The sequence below is a fragment of the Phallusia mammillata genome, chromosome 2 (assembly GCF_965637545.1).
Source record: "Phallusia mammillata chromosome 2, kaPhaMamm4.hap1.1, whole genome shotgun sequence".
Classification (NCBI taxonomy): domain Eukaryota; kingdom Metazoa; phylum Chordata; class Ascidiacea; order Phlebobranchia; family Ascidiidae; genus Phallusia; species Phallusia mammillata.
This window is the reverse complement of record NC_137253.1, coordinates 6,549,581-6,564,844: the sequence shown is the minus strand read 5'-3', so window position 1 is coordinate 6,564,844 and position 15,264 is coordinate 6,549,581. Positions and strand designations below refer to the sequence as shown.

Below are 15,264 nucleotides of genomic sequence, written 5' to 3'. Positions count from 1 at the left end.
GGTGTCGTGTTAATACCAGCTTACAAAGAAACAACTTTTAGTCCCAGTCGAAAAACCAAACGTCCAGGAGCTTGTGTGTAGGTAATGGGGCATAATGCAATTTTCCATTAACTCGGAAATACCGTTAGCGAAACCGTTCCGAGTAACAAAATTTCGTTCCAAATTGAACAATTTCGTTTCGGAACGAAAATTTTGTTCCGAATTTTGTTCCAAGTTACAAAAATTTCTGGTATGTCGTAACGAAAATTTTTGAACAGAAAAACATCGTTAAATTGGGTGTAACAAAAAATTTTGTTAGCGTATTTTTTTGTTCATTAGGTGGCGACAAAGAGAATTTTTAAGCATATTTTAAACATTTTGTGTTTTAAATCTGCACATACATGGTGAAACCATAAAAATTGAATTTCGTTCCCAAAAGTGTTAGCTGTCACAAAATTTTGATACAAAATTGTTAATTGGAAGAAATTACGTTACAAAACTATTTGGTGGAACAAAAATTTGTTACGGAAAAGTGTTAGCTGGAACTAAAATGTGTTAGAAAAGGTATTTGTTAGCAGAAAATTTGGTCACGGAAAAGTGATAGTTGGAACAAAATTTTGTTGCGAAAAGTGTTAGTTAGAACAAAATATTGTTGCGAAAAGTGTTAGTTAGAACAAAATTTTGTAGCGGAAAGTATTAGCTGGAAACATACTTTAAGTTTCAAAATCATCGGTTTTAAACAAATTTAGCTCACAAAAAGCTATAGCTGCAAGAAAATTTTGTTACGGAAAAGTGTTAACTGGAACAAAGTTTTGTTACGGAAAACTGTTAGATGGAACAAAATTTTGTTACGAAAAGTGTTAGTTGGAACAAAATATTGTTACAAAAAGGGTTAGGTTGAAACATACTTTAAGTTGCGAAAATCATCGGTTTTAATAAATTTAGCTCGCAAAAAGCTTTAGCCGTAAGAAAATTTTGTTACGGAAAAGTGTTAGTTAGAACAAAATTGTTACGAAAAGTGTTAGCTGGAACAAAATTTTGTAGCGGAAAGTATTAGCTGGAAACATACTTTAAGTTTCAAAATCATCGGTTTTAAACAAATTTAGCTCCCAAAAAGCTAAAGCTCTAAGAAAATTTGTTACGGAAAAGTGTTAGCTGTAACAAAATTTTGTTACGAAAAGTATTAGCTGTAACAAAATTTTGTTACGAAAAGTGTTAGTTTGAAACATACTTTAAGTTGCGAAAATCGGTTTTCCATAAATTTAGCTCGCAAAACGCTAAAGCTCTAAGAAAATTTGTTACGGAAAAGTGTTAGATGGAACAAAATTTTGAGGCAACAAGCGTTGGCCGTAAGAAAATTTTGTTACGGAAAAGTGTTAGTTAGAACAAAATTGTTACGAAAAGTGTTAGCTAGAACAAAATTTTGTAGCGGAAAGTATTAGCTGGAAACATACTTTAAGTTTCAAAATCATCGGTTTTAAACAAATTTAGCTCCCAAAAAGCTAAAGCTCTAAGAAAATTTGTTACGGAAAAGTGTTAGCTGTAACAAAATTTTGTTACGAAAAGTGTTAGTTTGAAACATACTTTAAGTTGCGAAAATCGGTTTTCAATAAATTTAGCTCGCAAAACGCTAAAGCTTTAAGAAAATTTGTTACGGAAAAGTGTTAGATGGAACAAAATTTTGAGGCAACAAGTGTTGGCTGGAACAAAATTTTGTTACAAAAACATAGTTAGTTGGAACAAAATTTTGTTGCGAAAAGTGTTAGTTGGAACAAAATTTTGTTACAAAAATTGTTAGTTGGAACAAAATTTTGTTACAAAAAATGTTAGCTTGAACAAAATTTTGTTACAAAAAGTGTTAGTTGGAACAAAATTTTGTTACGAAAAGTGTTAGCTGGAACAAAATTTTGTTACGGAAAGTGTTAGTTGGAACAAAATTTTGTTACGGAAAACTGTCAGATGGAACAAAATTTTGTTACGAAAAGTGTTAGCTGGAACAAAATTTTGTTGCGAAAAGTGTTAGCTGGAACAAAATTTTGTTACGAAAAGTGTTAGCTGTAACAAAATTTTGTTACGAAAAGTGTTAGTTGGAACAAAATTTTGTTACGAAAAGTGTTGGCTGGAACAAAATTTTGTTGCGAAAAGTGTTAGTTGCAACAAAATTTTGTTACGAAAAGTGTTGGCTGGAACAAAATTTTGTTACGAAAAGTGTTAGTTGGAACAAAATTTTGTTACGAAAAGTGTTAGTTTGAAACATACTTTAAGTTGCGAAAATCACCGGTTTTCAATACATTTAGCTCCCAAAAAGCTAAAGCTCTAAGAAAATTTGTTGCGGAAAAGTGTTAGTTGGAACAAAATTTTGTTACGAAAAGTGTTGGCTGGAACAAAATTTTGTTACAAAAAAATAGTTAGTTGGAACAAAATTTTGTTACAAAAAATGTTAGTTGGAACAAAATTTTGTTGCGAAAAGTGTTAGCTGTAACAAAATTTTGTTACAAAAAATGTTAGTTGGAACAAAATTTTGTTGCGAAAAGTGTTAGCTGTAACAAAATTTTGCTACGAAAACTGTTAGATGGAACAAAATTTTGTTACAAAAAAATAGTTAGTTGGAACAAAATTTTGTTGCGAAAAGTGTTAGTTGGAACAAAATTTTGTTACAAAAAATGTTAGTTGGAACAAAATTTTGTTAAGAAAAGTGTTAGATGAAACAAAATTTTGTTACGAAAAGTGATAGTTGTAAGAAAATTTTGTTACATGAACTGTTAGCTTCAACCATCCTTTAAGTTGCAAAAATCATCGGTTTTGAATAAATTTAGCTCGCAAAAAGCTTTAGCCGTAAGAAAAGTTTCTTTCGGAAAAGTGTTAGCTGGAAAAAAATTGTTACGAAAAGTACTAGTTGGAACAGAGTTTTGTTACGAAAGGTGTTTGCAAACACGCTAGACCGCACGATACTGAATACGTAATTCACATGCTAAACTGCCACTAACTCCAATTGACAGAAAGAACAAATAATTTTCGCGACAGCTTTGTATTTTCCTGGTTTTGCCGCTGGTATCTAGCTTAATCAGCAAAACTGCAGCTGCAAGATAAGCGATAAGCGTCAGGTGATCAAAATCGTTGCTTAAAAAGGGGGAACAGATTCTCAAGGACTGAACGCCTTTCTAAAGCGATAATGCTAAAGTTGCGCAATGTCACGAATGCACTAAAGTTGGTAACTGTAGAAGGCATAAATTGTGGCAGTCACAAATTCCGTGTACCCTAATAACATAACTCGATTAACATCGATCTAATGTTTGGGACAAAACTATTACGTGTTTGGCAGGTCGAAACAATACAAATGCAAAAACAGTTTAATATGTTGCATTAAGTGCAGTTAACACCAACCAAGAAATTGCAACCAGCGTTCCAGCCGGAACGTAACTTTCCGATTGTTAGCGCATAAAACTCCTTATTAAACCCTTGTTACGTCATAATTGGCGATTAGATAACAAGCGAATACAAGAGATTGAAGGCTCAGGGCTTTGAGATAACGACTCCCTGTTATCAGCGGGAAACGGAAACGATTTGGGCCTATTTAATTTACGCAAAACTTTTTAAAAAGGGGGGTCCGGATTTATTATCACATTAATTTACAACATGATGAACAGATTGAGTTGCACAATAAAAATCAGTTTTAATGTTTATTACGTCATAATCTATATTGTGATGCTTTTACTACCTGTTTTATCGCATTGTTTGCACACAATAGGCCTACAAAAAGATTGACGCATCTGACTGCTAGGCTTGTAATACTCTTTTCAGTAACACAACATCTGTTTCGGGCAGTTTGAAAATCAAAAGTTTTGGCAAAGGAGTTTTAATTACATCACGGCCGCCAGTACATATATTTTAATGTGGTCGTACGGCCGCAGATTGTACAGCCTTGACTGAAAGTATGAGGAACGGTTTAATTACTATCGTTTCTATTCATAACATAAGAATTTGTATTTACAAATTAAATTTCGCTAAATGTCTGTTTAAATAATAGCTTTGAAAAGTAAGAAAAATTTAGTTTTATCAAAAAAATCTAAAAAAATACTACAATTGTTATTGACTGTTCGTGAGCCGCATGCGGCCGATGGGCCGCGAGTTTGACAAGCCTGCTGTATCTGACTGCAATTTGGAGTTGGCCAGTGAAAACCGTTTAAATTTATGTCAAACCGTTCGTGTTTTATAATCGAAAGGTGTTTGTCTGTATGTCAGCGCGCCTTAATTTTAACGGTCGTGACCTGCGAATAATGATGATGTACGCTTCTGAATTCCGATTTACTCATTGGAATGTCCTGAAACTTTGCATGCTGTATCTAACTGCAATTTGGAGTTGGCCAGTGAAAACCGTTTGAATTTATGTCAAACCGTTCGTGTTTCATAACCGAAAAGTGCTTGTCTGTATGTCAGCGCGCCTTAATTTTCACGGTCGTGACCTGCGAATAATGATGATGTACGCTTCTGAATTCCGATTCACTCATTGGAATGACCTATAACTTTGCATGCTGTATCTAAGTGAAATTTGGAGTTGGCCAGTGAAAACCGTTTGAATTTATGTCAAACCGTTCGTGTTTTATAACCGAAAGGTGCTTGTCTGTATGTCAGCGCGCCTTAATTTTCATGGTCGTTCCTTGCGAATATCTAGCATGTACGCTTCTGAATTCCGATTCACTCATTGGAATGACCTGAAACTTTGTACGCTGCACCTGACTGCAATTTGGAGTTGGCCAGTGAAAACCGTTTGAATTTATGTCAAACCGTTCGTGTTTTATAACCGAAAGGTGCTTGTCTGTATGTCAGCTCGCCTTAATTTTTAACGGTCGTGACCTGCCCAAAATGACCATGTGCGCTTCTCATTTCCGATTTACTCATTGGAATGTCCTGAAACTTTGCATGCTGTATCTAACTGCAATTTGGAGTTGGCCAGTGAAAACCGTTTGAATTTATGTCAAACCGTTCGTGTTTCATAACCGAAAAGTGCTTGTCTGTATGTCAGCGCGCCTTAATTTTCACGGTCGTGACCTGCGAATAATGATGATGTACGCTTCTGAATTCCGATTCACTCATTGGAATGACCTATAACTTTGCATGCTGTATCTAAGTGAAATTTGGAGTTGGCCAGTGAAAACCGTTTGAATTTATGTCAAACCGTTCGTGTTTTATAACCGAAAGGTGCTTGTCTGTATGTCAGCGCGCCTTAATTTTAATGGTCGTTCCTTGCGAATAGTGAGCATGTACGCTTCTGAATTCCGATTCACTCATTGGAATGACCTGAAACTTTGTACGCTGCACCTGACTGCAATTTGGAGTTGGCCAGTGAAAACCGTTTGAATTTATGTCAAACCGTTCGTGTTTTATAACCGAAAGGTGCTTGTCTGTATGTCAGCTCGCCTTAATTTTTAACGGTCGTGACCTGCCCAAAATGACCATGTGCGCTTCTCATTTCCGATTTACTCATTGGAATGTCCTGAAACTTTGCATGCTGTATCTAACTGCAATTTGGAGTTGGCCAGTGAAAACCGTTTGAATTTATGTCAAACCGTTCGTGTTTCATAACCGAAAAGTGCTTGTCTGTATGTCAGCGCGCCTTAATTTTCACGGTCGTGACCTGCGAATAATGATGATGTACGCTTCTGAATTCCGATTCACTCATTGGAATGACCTATAACTTTGCATGCTGTATCTAAGTGAAATTTGGAGTTGGCCAGTGAAAACCGTTTGAATTTATGTCAAACCGTTCGTGTTTTATAACCGAAAAGTGCTTGTCTGTATGTCAGCGCGCCTTAATTTTAATGGTCGTTCCTTGCGAATAGTGAGCATGTACGCTTCTGAATTCCGATTCACTCATTGGAATGACCTGAAACTTTGTACGCTGCATCTGACTGCAATTTGGAGTTGGCCAGTGAAAACCGTTTAAATTTATGTCAAACCGTTCGTGTTTTATAACCGAAAAGTGCTTGTCTGTATGTCAGCGCGCCTTAATTTTCACGGTCGTGACCTGCGAATAATGATGATGTACGCTTCTGAATTCCGATTCACTCATTGGAATGACCTATAACTTTGCATGCTGTATCTAAGTGAAATTTGGAGTTGGCCAGTGAAAACCGTTTGAATTTATGTCAAACCGTTCGTGTTTTATAACCGAAAGGTGCTTGTGTGTATGTCAGCGCGCCTTAATTTTAACGGTCGTTCCTTGCGAATAATGACCATGTACGCTTCTGAATTCCGATTCACTCATTGGAATGACCTGAAACTTTGTACGCTGCATCTGACTGCAATTTGGAGTTGGCCAGTGAAAACCGTTTGAATTTATGTCAAACCGTTCGTGCTTTATAACCGAAAAGTGCTTGTCTGGATGTCAGCGCGCCTTAATTTTAACGGTCGTTCCTTGCGAATAGTGAGCATGTACGCTTCTGAATTCCGATTCACTCATTGGAATGACCTGAAACTTTGTACGCTGCATCTGACTGCAATTTGGAGTTGGCCAGTGAAAACCGTTTAAATTTATGTCAAACCGTTCGTGTTTTATAACCGAAAGGTGCTTGTCTGTATGTCAGCGCGCCTTAATTTTAACGGTCGTTCCTTGCGAATAATGACCATGTACGCTTCTGAATTCCGATTCACTCATTGGAATGACCTGAAACTTTGTACGCTGCATCTGAGTGCAATTTGTAGATGACTAGTGAAAACCGTTTGAATTTATGTCAAACCGTTCGTGTTTTATAACCGAAAAGTGCTTGTCTGTATGTCAGCGCGCCTTAATTTTAACGGTCGTTCCTTGCGAATAGTGAGCATGTACGCTTCTGAATTCCGATTCACTCATTGGAATGACCTGAAACTTTGTACGCTGCATCTGACTGCAATTTGGAGTTGGCCAGTGAAAACCGTTTAAATTTGTGTCAAACCGTTCGTGTTTTATAACCGAAAGGTGCTTGTCTGTATGTCAGCGCGCCTTAATTTTCACGGTCGTGACCTGCGAATAATGATGATGTACGCTTCTGAATTCCGATTCACTCATTGGAATGACCTATAACTTTGCATGCTGTATCTAAGTGAAATTTGGAGTTGGCCAGTGAAAACCGTTTGAATTTATGTCAAACCGTTCGTGTTTTATAACCGAAAGGTGCTTGTGTGTATGTCAGCGCGCCTTAATTTTAACGGTCGTTCCTTGCGAATAATGACCATGTACGCTTCTGAATTCCGATTCACTCATTGGAATGACCTATAACTTTGCATGCTGTATCTGAGTGCAATTCGGAGTTGGCCAGTGAAAACCGTTTGAATTTATGTCAAACCGTTCGTGCTTTATAACCGAAAAGTGCTTGTCTGGATGTCAGCGCGCCTTAATTTTAATGGTCGTTCCTTGCGAATAGTGAGCATGTACGCTTCTGAATTCCGATTCACTCATTGGAATGACCTATAACTTTGCATGCTGTATCTAAGTGAAATTTGGAGTTGGCCAGTGAAAACCGTTTGAATTTATGTCAAACCGTTCGTGTTTTATAACCGAAAAGTGCTTGTGTGTATGTCAGCGCGCCTTAATTTTAACGGTCGTTCCTTGCGAATAATGATGATGTACGCTTCTGAATTCCGATTCACTCATTGGAATGACCTGAAACTTTGTACGCTGCATCTGACTGCAATTTGGAGTTGGCCAGTGAAAACCGTTTAAATTTATGTCAAACCGTTCGTGTTTTATAACCGAAAGGTGCTTGTCTGTATGTCAGCGCGCCTTAATTTTCACGGTCGTGACCTGCGAATAATGATGATGTACGCTTCTGAATTCCGATTCACTCATTGGAATGACCTATAACTTTGCATGCTGTATCTAAGTGAAATTTGGAGTTGGCCAGTGAAAACCGTTTGAATTTATGTCAAACCGTTCGTGTTTTATAACCGAAAGGTGCTTGTGTGTATGTCAGCGCGCCTTAATTTTAACGGTCGTTCCTTGCGAATAGTGAGCATGTACGCTTCTGAATTCCGATTCACTCATTGGAATGACCTATAACTTTGCATGCTGTATCTGAGTGCAATTCGGAGTTGGCCAGTGAAAACCGTTTGAATTTATGTCAAACCGTTCGTGCTTTATAACCGAAAAGTGCTTGTCTGGATGTCAGCGCGCCTTAATTTTAATGGTCGTTCCTTGCGAATAGTGAGCATGTACGCTTCTGAATTCCGATTCACTCATTGGAATGACCTGAAACTTTGTACGCTGCATCTGACTGCAATTTGGAGTTGGCCAGTGAAAACCGTTTAAATTTATGTCAAACCGTTCGTGTTTTATAACCGAAAGGTGCTTGTCTGTATGTCAGCGCGCCTTAATTTTCACGGTCGTGACCTGCGAATAATGATGATGTACGCTTCTGAATTCCGATTCACTCATTGGAATGACCTATAACTTTGCATGCTGTATCTAAGTGAAATTTGGAGTTGGCCAGTGAAAACCGTTTGAATTTATGTCAAACCGTTCGTGTTTTATAACCGAAAGGTGCTTGTGTGTATGTCAGCGCGCCTTAATTTTAACGGTCGTTCCTTGCGAATAATGACCATGTACGCTTCTGAATTCCGATTCACTCATTGGAATGACCTGAAACTTTGTACGCTGCATCTGAGTGCAATTTGTAGATGACTAGTGAAAACCGTTTGAATTTATGTCAAACCGTTCGTGTTTTATAACCGAAAGGTGCTTGTCTGTATGTCAGCGCGCCTTAATTTTAACGGTCGTTCCTTGCGAATAGTGAGCATGTACGCTTCTGAATTCCGATTCACTCATTGGAATGACCTGAAACTTTGTACGCTGCATCTGACTGCAATTTGGAGTTGGCCAGTGAAAACCGTTTAAATTTGTGTCAAACCGTTCGTGTTTTATAACCGAAAGGTGCTTGTCTGTATGTCAGCGCGCCTTAATTTTAACGGTCGTGACCTGCGAATAATGATGATGTACGCTTCTGAATTCCGATTCACTCATTGGAATGACCTATAACTTTGCATGCTGTATCTAAGTGAAATTTGGAGTTGGCCAGTGAAAACCGTTTGAATTTATGTCAAACCGTTCGTGTTTTATAACCGAAAGGTGCTTGTGTGTATGTCAGCGCGCCTTAATTTTAACGGTCGTTCCTTGCGAATAATGACCATGTACGCTTCTGAATTCCGATTCACTCATTGGAATGACCTGAAACTTTGTACGCTGCATCTGACTGCAATTTGGAGTTGGCCAGTGAAAACCGTTTAAATTTATGTCAAACCGTTCGTGTTTTATAACCGAAAGGTGCTTGTCTGTATGTCAGCGCGCCTTAATTTTCACGGTCGTGACCTGCGAATAATGATGATGTACGCTTCTGAATTCCGATTCACTCATTGGAATGACCTATAACTTTGCATGCTGTATCTAAGTGAAATTTGGAGTTGGCCAGTGAAAACCGTTTGAATTTATGTCAAACCGTTCGTGTTTTATAACCGAAAGGTGCTTGTGTGTATGTCAGCGCGCCTTAATTTTAACGGTCGTTCCTTGCGAATAGTGAGCATGTACGCTTCTGAATTCCGATTCACTCATTGGAATGACCTATAACTTTGCATGCTGTATCTGAGTGCAATTCGGAGTTGGCCAGTGAAAACCGTTTGAATTTATGTCAAACCGTTCGTGCTTTATAACCGAAAAGTGCTTGTCTGGATGTCAGCGCGCCTTAATTTTAATGGTCGTTCCTTGCGAATAGTGAGCATGTACGCTTCTGAATTCCGATTCACTCATTGGAATGACCTGAAACTTTGTACGCTGCATCTGACTGCAATTTGGAGTTGGCCAGTGAAAACCGTTTAAATTTATGTCAAACCGTTCGTGTTTTATAACCGAAAGGTGCTTGTCTGTATGTCAGCGCGCCTTAATTTTCACGGTCGTGACCTGCGAATAATGATGATGTACGCTTCTGAATTCCGATTCACTCATTGGAATGACCTATAACTTTGCATGCTGTATCTAAGTGAAATTTGGAGTTGGCCAGTGAAAACCGTTTGAATTTATGTCAAACCGTTCGTGTTTTATAACCGAAAGGTGCTTGTGTGTATGTCAGCGCGCCTTAATTTTAACGGTCGTTCCTTGCGAATAATGACCATGTACGCTTCTGAATTCCGATTCACTCATTGGAATGACCTATAACTTTGCATGCTGTATCTGAGTGCAATTCGGAGTTGGCCAGTGAAAACCGTTTGAATTTATGTCAAACCGTTCGTGCTTTATAACCGAAAAGTGCTTGTCTGGATGTCAGCGCGCCTTAATTTTAATGGTCGTTCCTTGCGAATAGTGAGCATGTACGCTTCTGAATTCCGATTCACTCATTGGAATGACCTATAACTTTGCATGCTGTATCTGAGTGCAATTCGGAGTTGGCCAGTGAAAACCGTTTGAATTTATGTCAAACCGTTCGTGCTTTACAACCGAAAAGTGCTTGTCTGGATGTCAGCGCGCCTTAATTTTAACGGTCGTTCCTTGCGAATAGTGAGCATGTACGCTTCTGAATTCCGATTCACTCATTGGAATGACCTGAAACTTTGTACGCTGCATCTGACTGCAATTTGGAGTTGGCCAGTGAAAACCGTTTAAATTTATGTCAAACCGTTCGTGTTTTATAACCGAAAGGTGCTTGTCTGTATGTCAGCGCGCCTTAATTTTCACGGTCGTGACCTGCGAATAATGATGATGTACGCTTCTGAATTCCGATTCACTCATTGGAATGACCTATAACTTTGCATGCTGTATCTAAGTGAAATTTGGAGTTGGCCAGTGAAAACCGTTTGAATTTATGTCAAACCGTTCGTGTTTTATAACCGAAAGGTGCTTGTCTGTATGTCAACGCGCCTTAATTTTAACGGTCGTTCCTTGCGAATGATGACGATGTGCGCTTCTCAGCTGCATTAAGTCTTAAATTTTGGAACTGATATTCTACGTCATAACATTACTGTTCACATAAAAATTCGCTAATGTAGCACTAGATAGTCTGTAAACACTGCATTCCTCTCAGCACACAATCAAATATTCACTTCTTTAGAAGTATGAAAAAAAGTTTCAAGTGCACTGGTTAAAAACAAGTACTCTACGACAGATGTAATCAAAGCATGAACTACAGAAATTGCCAAAGATTAGAACAACAACAGAAAGGATCACTTTTAACAAAATCATATAAAGCCATGTGCAAAATATGGGTGTACGTTATCTAGTGATGTGTTATGTATTCTATTAAAATGATGAAATCTATCACTGTTTCGTGTTTGTTTTGTGTCATGTTCATTGTACCTTGATGTGTGTAATTTTGATTGGAATGGAAGCAATAATTTACCAACCAAAGTATTTTATCGTTTTGTAACACACCTTTTGTTACAACTTTTGTTAATGCTATAGCTAATGTTGCAAAAAAAGGAATATATTCTTTAGAATCATTTTGAACTAGCTATGGGACGTCTTGACAATAATTGATGAGTCAACAATATGCAACTTGCTGATTCAGCGCTTATTGTCACTGTAAAAGCCTACGCTCCGTTGCGTCATCTACCACAAATTCAGAAAGAAACAGAAAGAGAAACGTGAACAATATGTAAAAGAAAAAAGTAGAAAGAAGCTTAAGGATCTCGACACACCAAAGAAATCTTGCAATATGAAAACAACAACAAGATCACAAAAGAAATGGACAGGATCCGTCAAACTAAGTTTGGAAACTTAAAAAAAAACAATTGGAGCTTTTGTTGGGCGACATTTTCTGTCGTGTTATATGCAGACTAAGATGCAGGGGTGGAATATTTAGAGGAATGAGGCGAGATGAACTGTTGGGAAAAGAGGAAACTGCCCAAGGAATTTTTCAATTTTAGTTGAAAAGCAGAAAGAACAAAATCGACATGGTTGCATTGTTTTGTCCAAACTTGAATATGATCACCTCAAGGTTGCATCTGACCATGCATGGGGTTTTTTGAAACATAAGCCGGGAGAGAAATCTCAAGCTTTTCCATCATTGGTTACTGCTGGTGCTGAAATGGAAGCCATTACATTCAATAGGCTTTTCAAAGTGGTTTCTATCAACGTAAATGGCAGTTTCAGCAACTGATGTCAGAAAAGTAATAACAACCAAAATGCGAGATGCTTCAGCAGAAGTTCAAAAAGCATTTGCCAGGGCCGAGGGGCACTCAATCGAAATCGCAAATCGGGTGTATGACTTGTCTCATCCTTTGGAAATTGTTGAAACAGCTAGGATGGCTATGGAGGAGGTGGTTTCAAGTAAGCACCCATTTACTAATTCATTTTCAACTACCCAACAGGATTTTTCTTCAATAGTTTCTGTTTCGCAATTTGGTCAGTTAAAACCTTTTCATCATTATATTCTAGATCAGTGGTTCTCAAACTGTGGTACGCGTACCACTAGTGGTACGCCAGGACTTTTCCGGTGGTACGCGAGCAGCTCCATCATACCTAATTTAAGTCTGAACTAAAATTGCAACTTAACTGACCCGATTGATCAGTCCTGGTTTGGGCGAAACTTGTGTCTTGTACAGTCTTTTAAAATTACGGAATATGCTAAACTATGTCAGGGCGAGAAAATGGGCCTATTTCTTGGTCTATCCATTCAAACAGGTTTTGGAGGTGGTACGCAGTGATAAAAAAAGTTGTCAGGTGGTACACGGTCCGTATAAGATTGAGAATCACTGTTCTAGATGATATAAGTATGTTTTAATTTGATATTAAATAGTTGTTTGTTTTGTACAGAAGATATATCTCAATCTCAACCGGATCAGGAGTCGTCAGAATCTGGTATGTATATGACTTACATACTACAATCAATGTTAGACAGGCATTTACATGTTATAAGTAAGCACTCTAGTTGTACATGGTGTGCCTGCCACCTATACAGTCATTCCATAACGACCATTGGGGTAATCTAACTTTATATTACATTATACAAAAGCAGCAATGCCAATAAATTTGACATAAGAGTCACAACTCAAGCATCTTCCTGCCATAAGAAGGAAATTTTAAACTAAACTCTGCAAGAATTTTGACTGTTATGTCAAATATATTGACTTCGTTATTTTTAGAGTTACGCTTATTTTGCACTAACTTAATATTATACTTGTCTAATTTCATTTACTGTGTCACAGAAAGTGGAGAAACAATCGCAACCACAACGTCAGAAAATCAAAAACTCAGCACTGGTAGGCTTGCGTTTTTTGCTTTTAGTATTTTATTTATGTCAATGCAATTTTAATAACTGACAAGTTTACTTGATTGCAACCAATCGCTGTCATGAACTACCTCTGAACATAGTGCATTGAAGTTGTCGTAGTCATGGTAGTTATAATTGTATTTACAATTATTTATATTATGTTGCAGATGAATCATTGTATATAATGGTTCAGTTTGTGGACGATAATGAAGTTTTACAAATTTTTCGAATCTCTGACTTAAAAACATTGGACAACAAGAAATTTAAAGACTTCTCTCAAATTCCTGAAGGTGGTTTATGCAAAGCGAGGTGGCCAGCAGACAAGCTGTTTTACAAAGCTAAAAGAATCCAACAGTCGCTATGTAAGTTTACTAGACTTGAACTTTTTAAAGCTTAGTAATACCAGATACAAGTAGGATAATTGTAACAGCCTAATGACATCCCATTAAACGTACATGAAATAATATAAAATTGCAATCTTTCCAAGAAATATTAATATTTTTTTGTCTACTTCCAGGTACACCAACTAAAGAAAAATGCAGCTCAGATTCTTGAAGCATCACCAAAAAAGAGAAGACTTTTCTAAATTATTTAAAATAACATGTCATGCAGTTACATTGATTCTGTAAAATAACTTTTTTCTATTCTTATATTTTCTATTCATATTTCTCACTGTAGTTGATAGTGTGTGATGCAGCTTTAAAATTACCTAATTTATTGACTGCAAAACAAACATACATTTACTTACATTTTACATGTCCCAAGCTATTTTGGAAACTTAAACCCATTGCATTTCTGTTTTGCATTGCCATTAACCTTATTATCTTAGTGAATGTTTCCAATGTTCAGTGTTCATTTTCATTATTTTTGTGCTTAATCATTTATTTTCATCGCTGTATGTTCTTTTTGCAACAATGTTGTTGAAGCCCGAAGCCCAATTTTAATATTGAATGTTTCCAATGTTCTTTTTGCAACAATGTTGTTGAAGCCCTAAGCCCCATTTTACTATTGAATGTTTCCAATGTTCTTTTTGCAACAATGTTGTTGAATCCCTAAGCCCCATTTTACTATTGAATGTTTCCAATGTTCGGTGTTCACTTCCCTTTTTTTGTAATTAATCATTTATTTTCATCACTGTATGCTATTTTTGCAACTTTGTTGTTGAAGCCCTAAGCCCCATTTTACTATTGAATGTTTCCAATGTTCTTTTTGCAACAATGTTGTTGAATCCCTAAGCCCCATTTTACTATTGAATGTTTCCAATGTTCGGTGTTCACTTCCCTTTTTTTGTAATTAATCATTTATTTTCATCACTGTATGCTATTTTTGCAACTTTGTTGTTGAAGCCCTAAGCCCCATTTTACTATTGAATGTTTCCAATGTTCGGTGTTCACTTCCCTTTTTTTGTAATTAATCATTTATTTTCATCGCTGCATGCTCTTTTTGCAACTCTGTTGCTGAAACCCTAAGCCCCATTTTACTATTGAATGTTTCCAATGTTCTTTTGCAACAATGTTGTTGAATCCCTAAGCCCCATTTTCCCATTGAAAACTTTCACTTCATCAAAATTCCGAACTAATAAACACATAAAATTAATTTAGCTGTGCGGTTTGAATGCTAAAATTTGCAGACCTCTACCTCCATCTAACGGTTTTTCGTTGACTTGAAAAAATATGTTCCGAACAAAAATTGTAACATTATGTGGTCGTTAGAAACCGTTACCTATGCTAACAAAAATTATGTTACAAAAAAAAAATCTCGTTCCGAACCATTACATAGGGAATAGTTTCTTTGTAGGGTTTAACAATTGCTATTATCATCACCACAAAAAATTGTGTAACTGGTTAATAACAACAGTGATGATCGAAAGTATGCGAAAAGTGTGTTCGCTACATACACACACGCCCCTTGAAAGTGTTCTTTCCCCTATATGTTAAGTTTTTTCCCTATTAACATTTTAATTCCTACTTCTGTCGAGTTTTAAATCTGCATGTCGAGAGCATTTGGAGTACGTCCGCTATTCGTTGCAATACAGTCGTATTTAAACAGTTTCTCT

At 37.2% G+C, this 15,264-nt stretch overlaps 1 protein-coding gene across 1 annotated transcript; it reads left to right on the top strand.

Annotated features, from left to right (window-relative positions):
* Positions 1-11,504: 11,504 nt before the first annotated feature.
* Positions 11,505-15,004, top strand: LOC145214795 (uncharacterized). Its single transcript, XM_080083399.1, has 5 exons — positions 11,505-12,265; positions 12,752-12,796; positions 13,144-13,197; positions 13,376-13,570; positions 13,726-15,004. The coding sequence occupies exons 1-5, from the start codon at positions 12,076-12,078 to the stop codon at positions 13,761-13,763; spliced, it is 522 nt and encodes a 173-aa protein (XP_079939525.1). The 5' UTR covers positions 11,505-12,075; the 3' UTR covers positions 13,764-15,004.
* Positions 15,005-15,264: the final 260 nt, after the last annotated feature.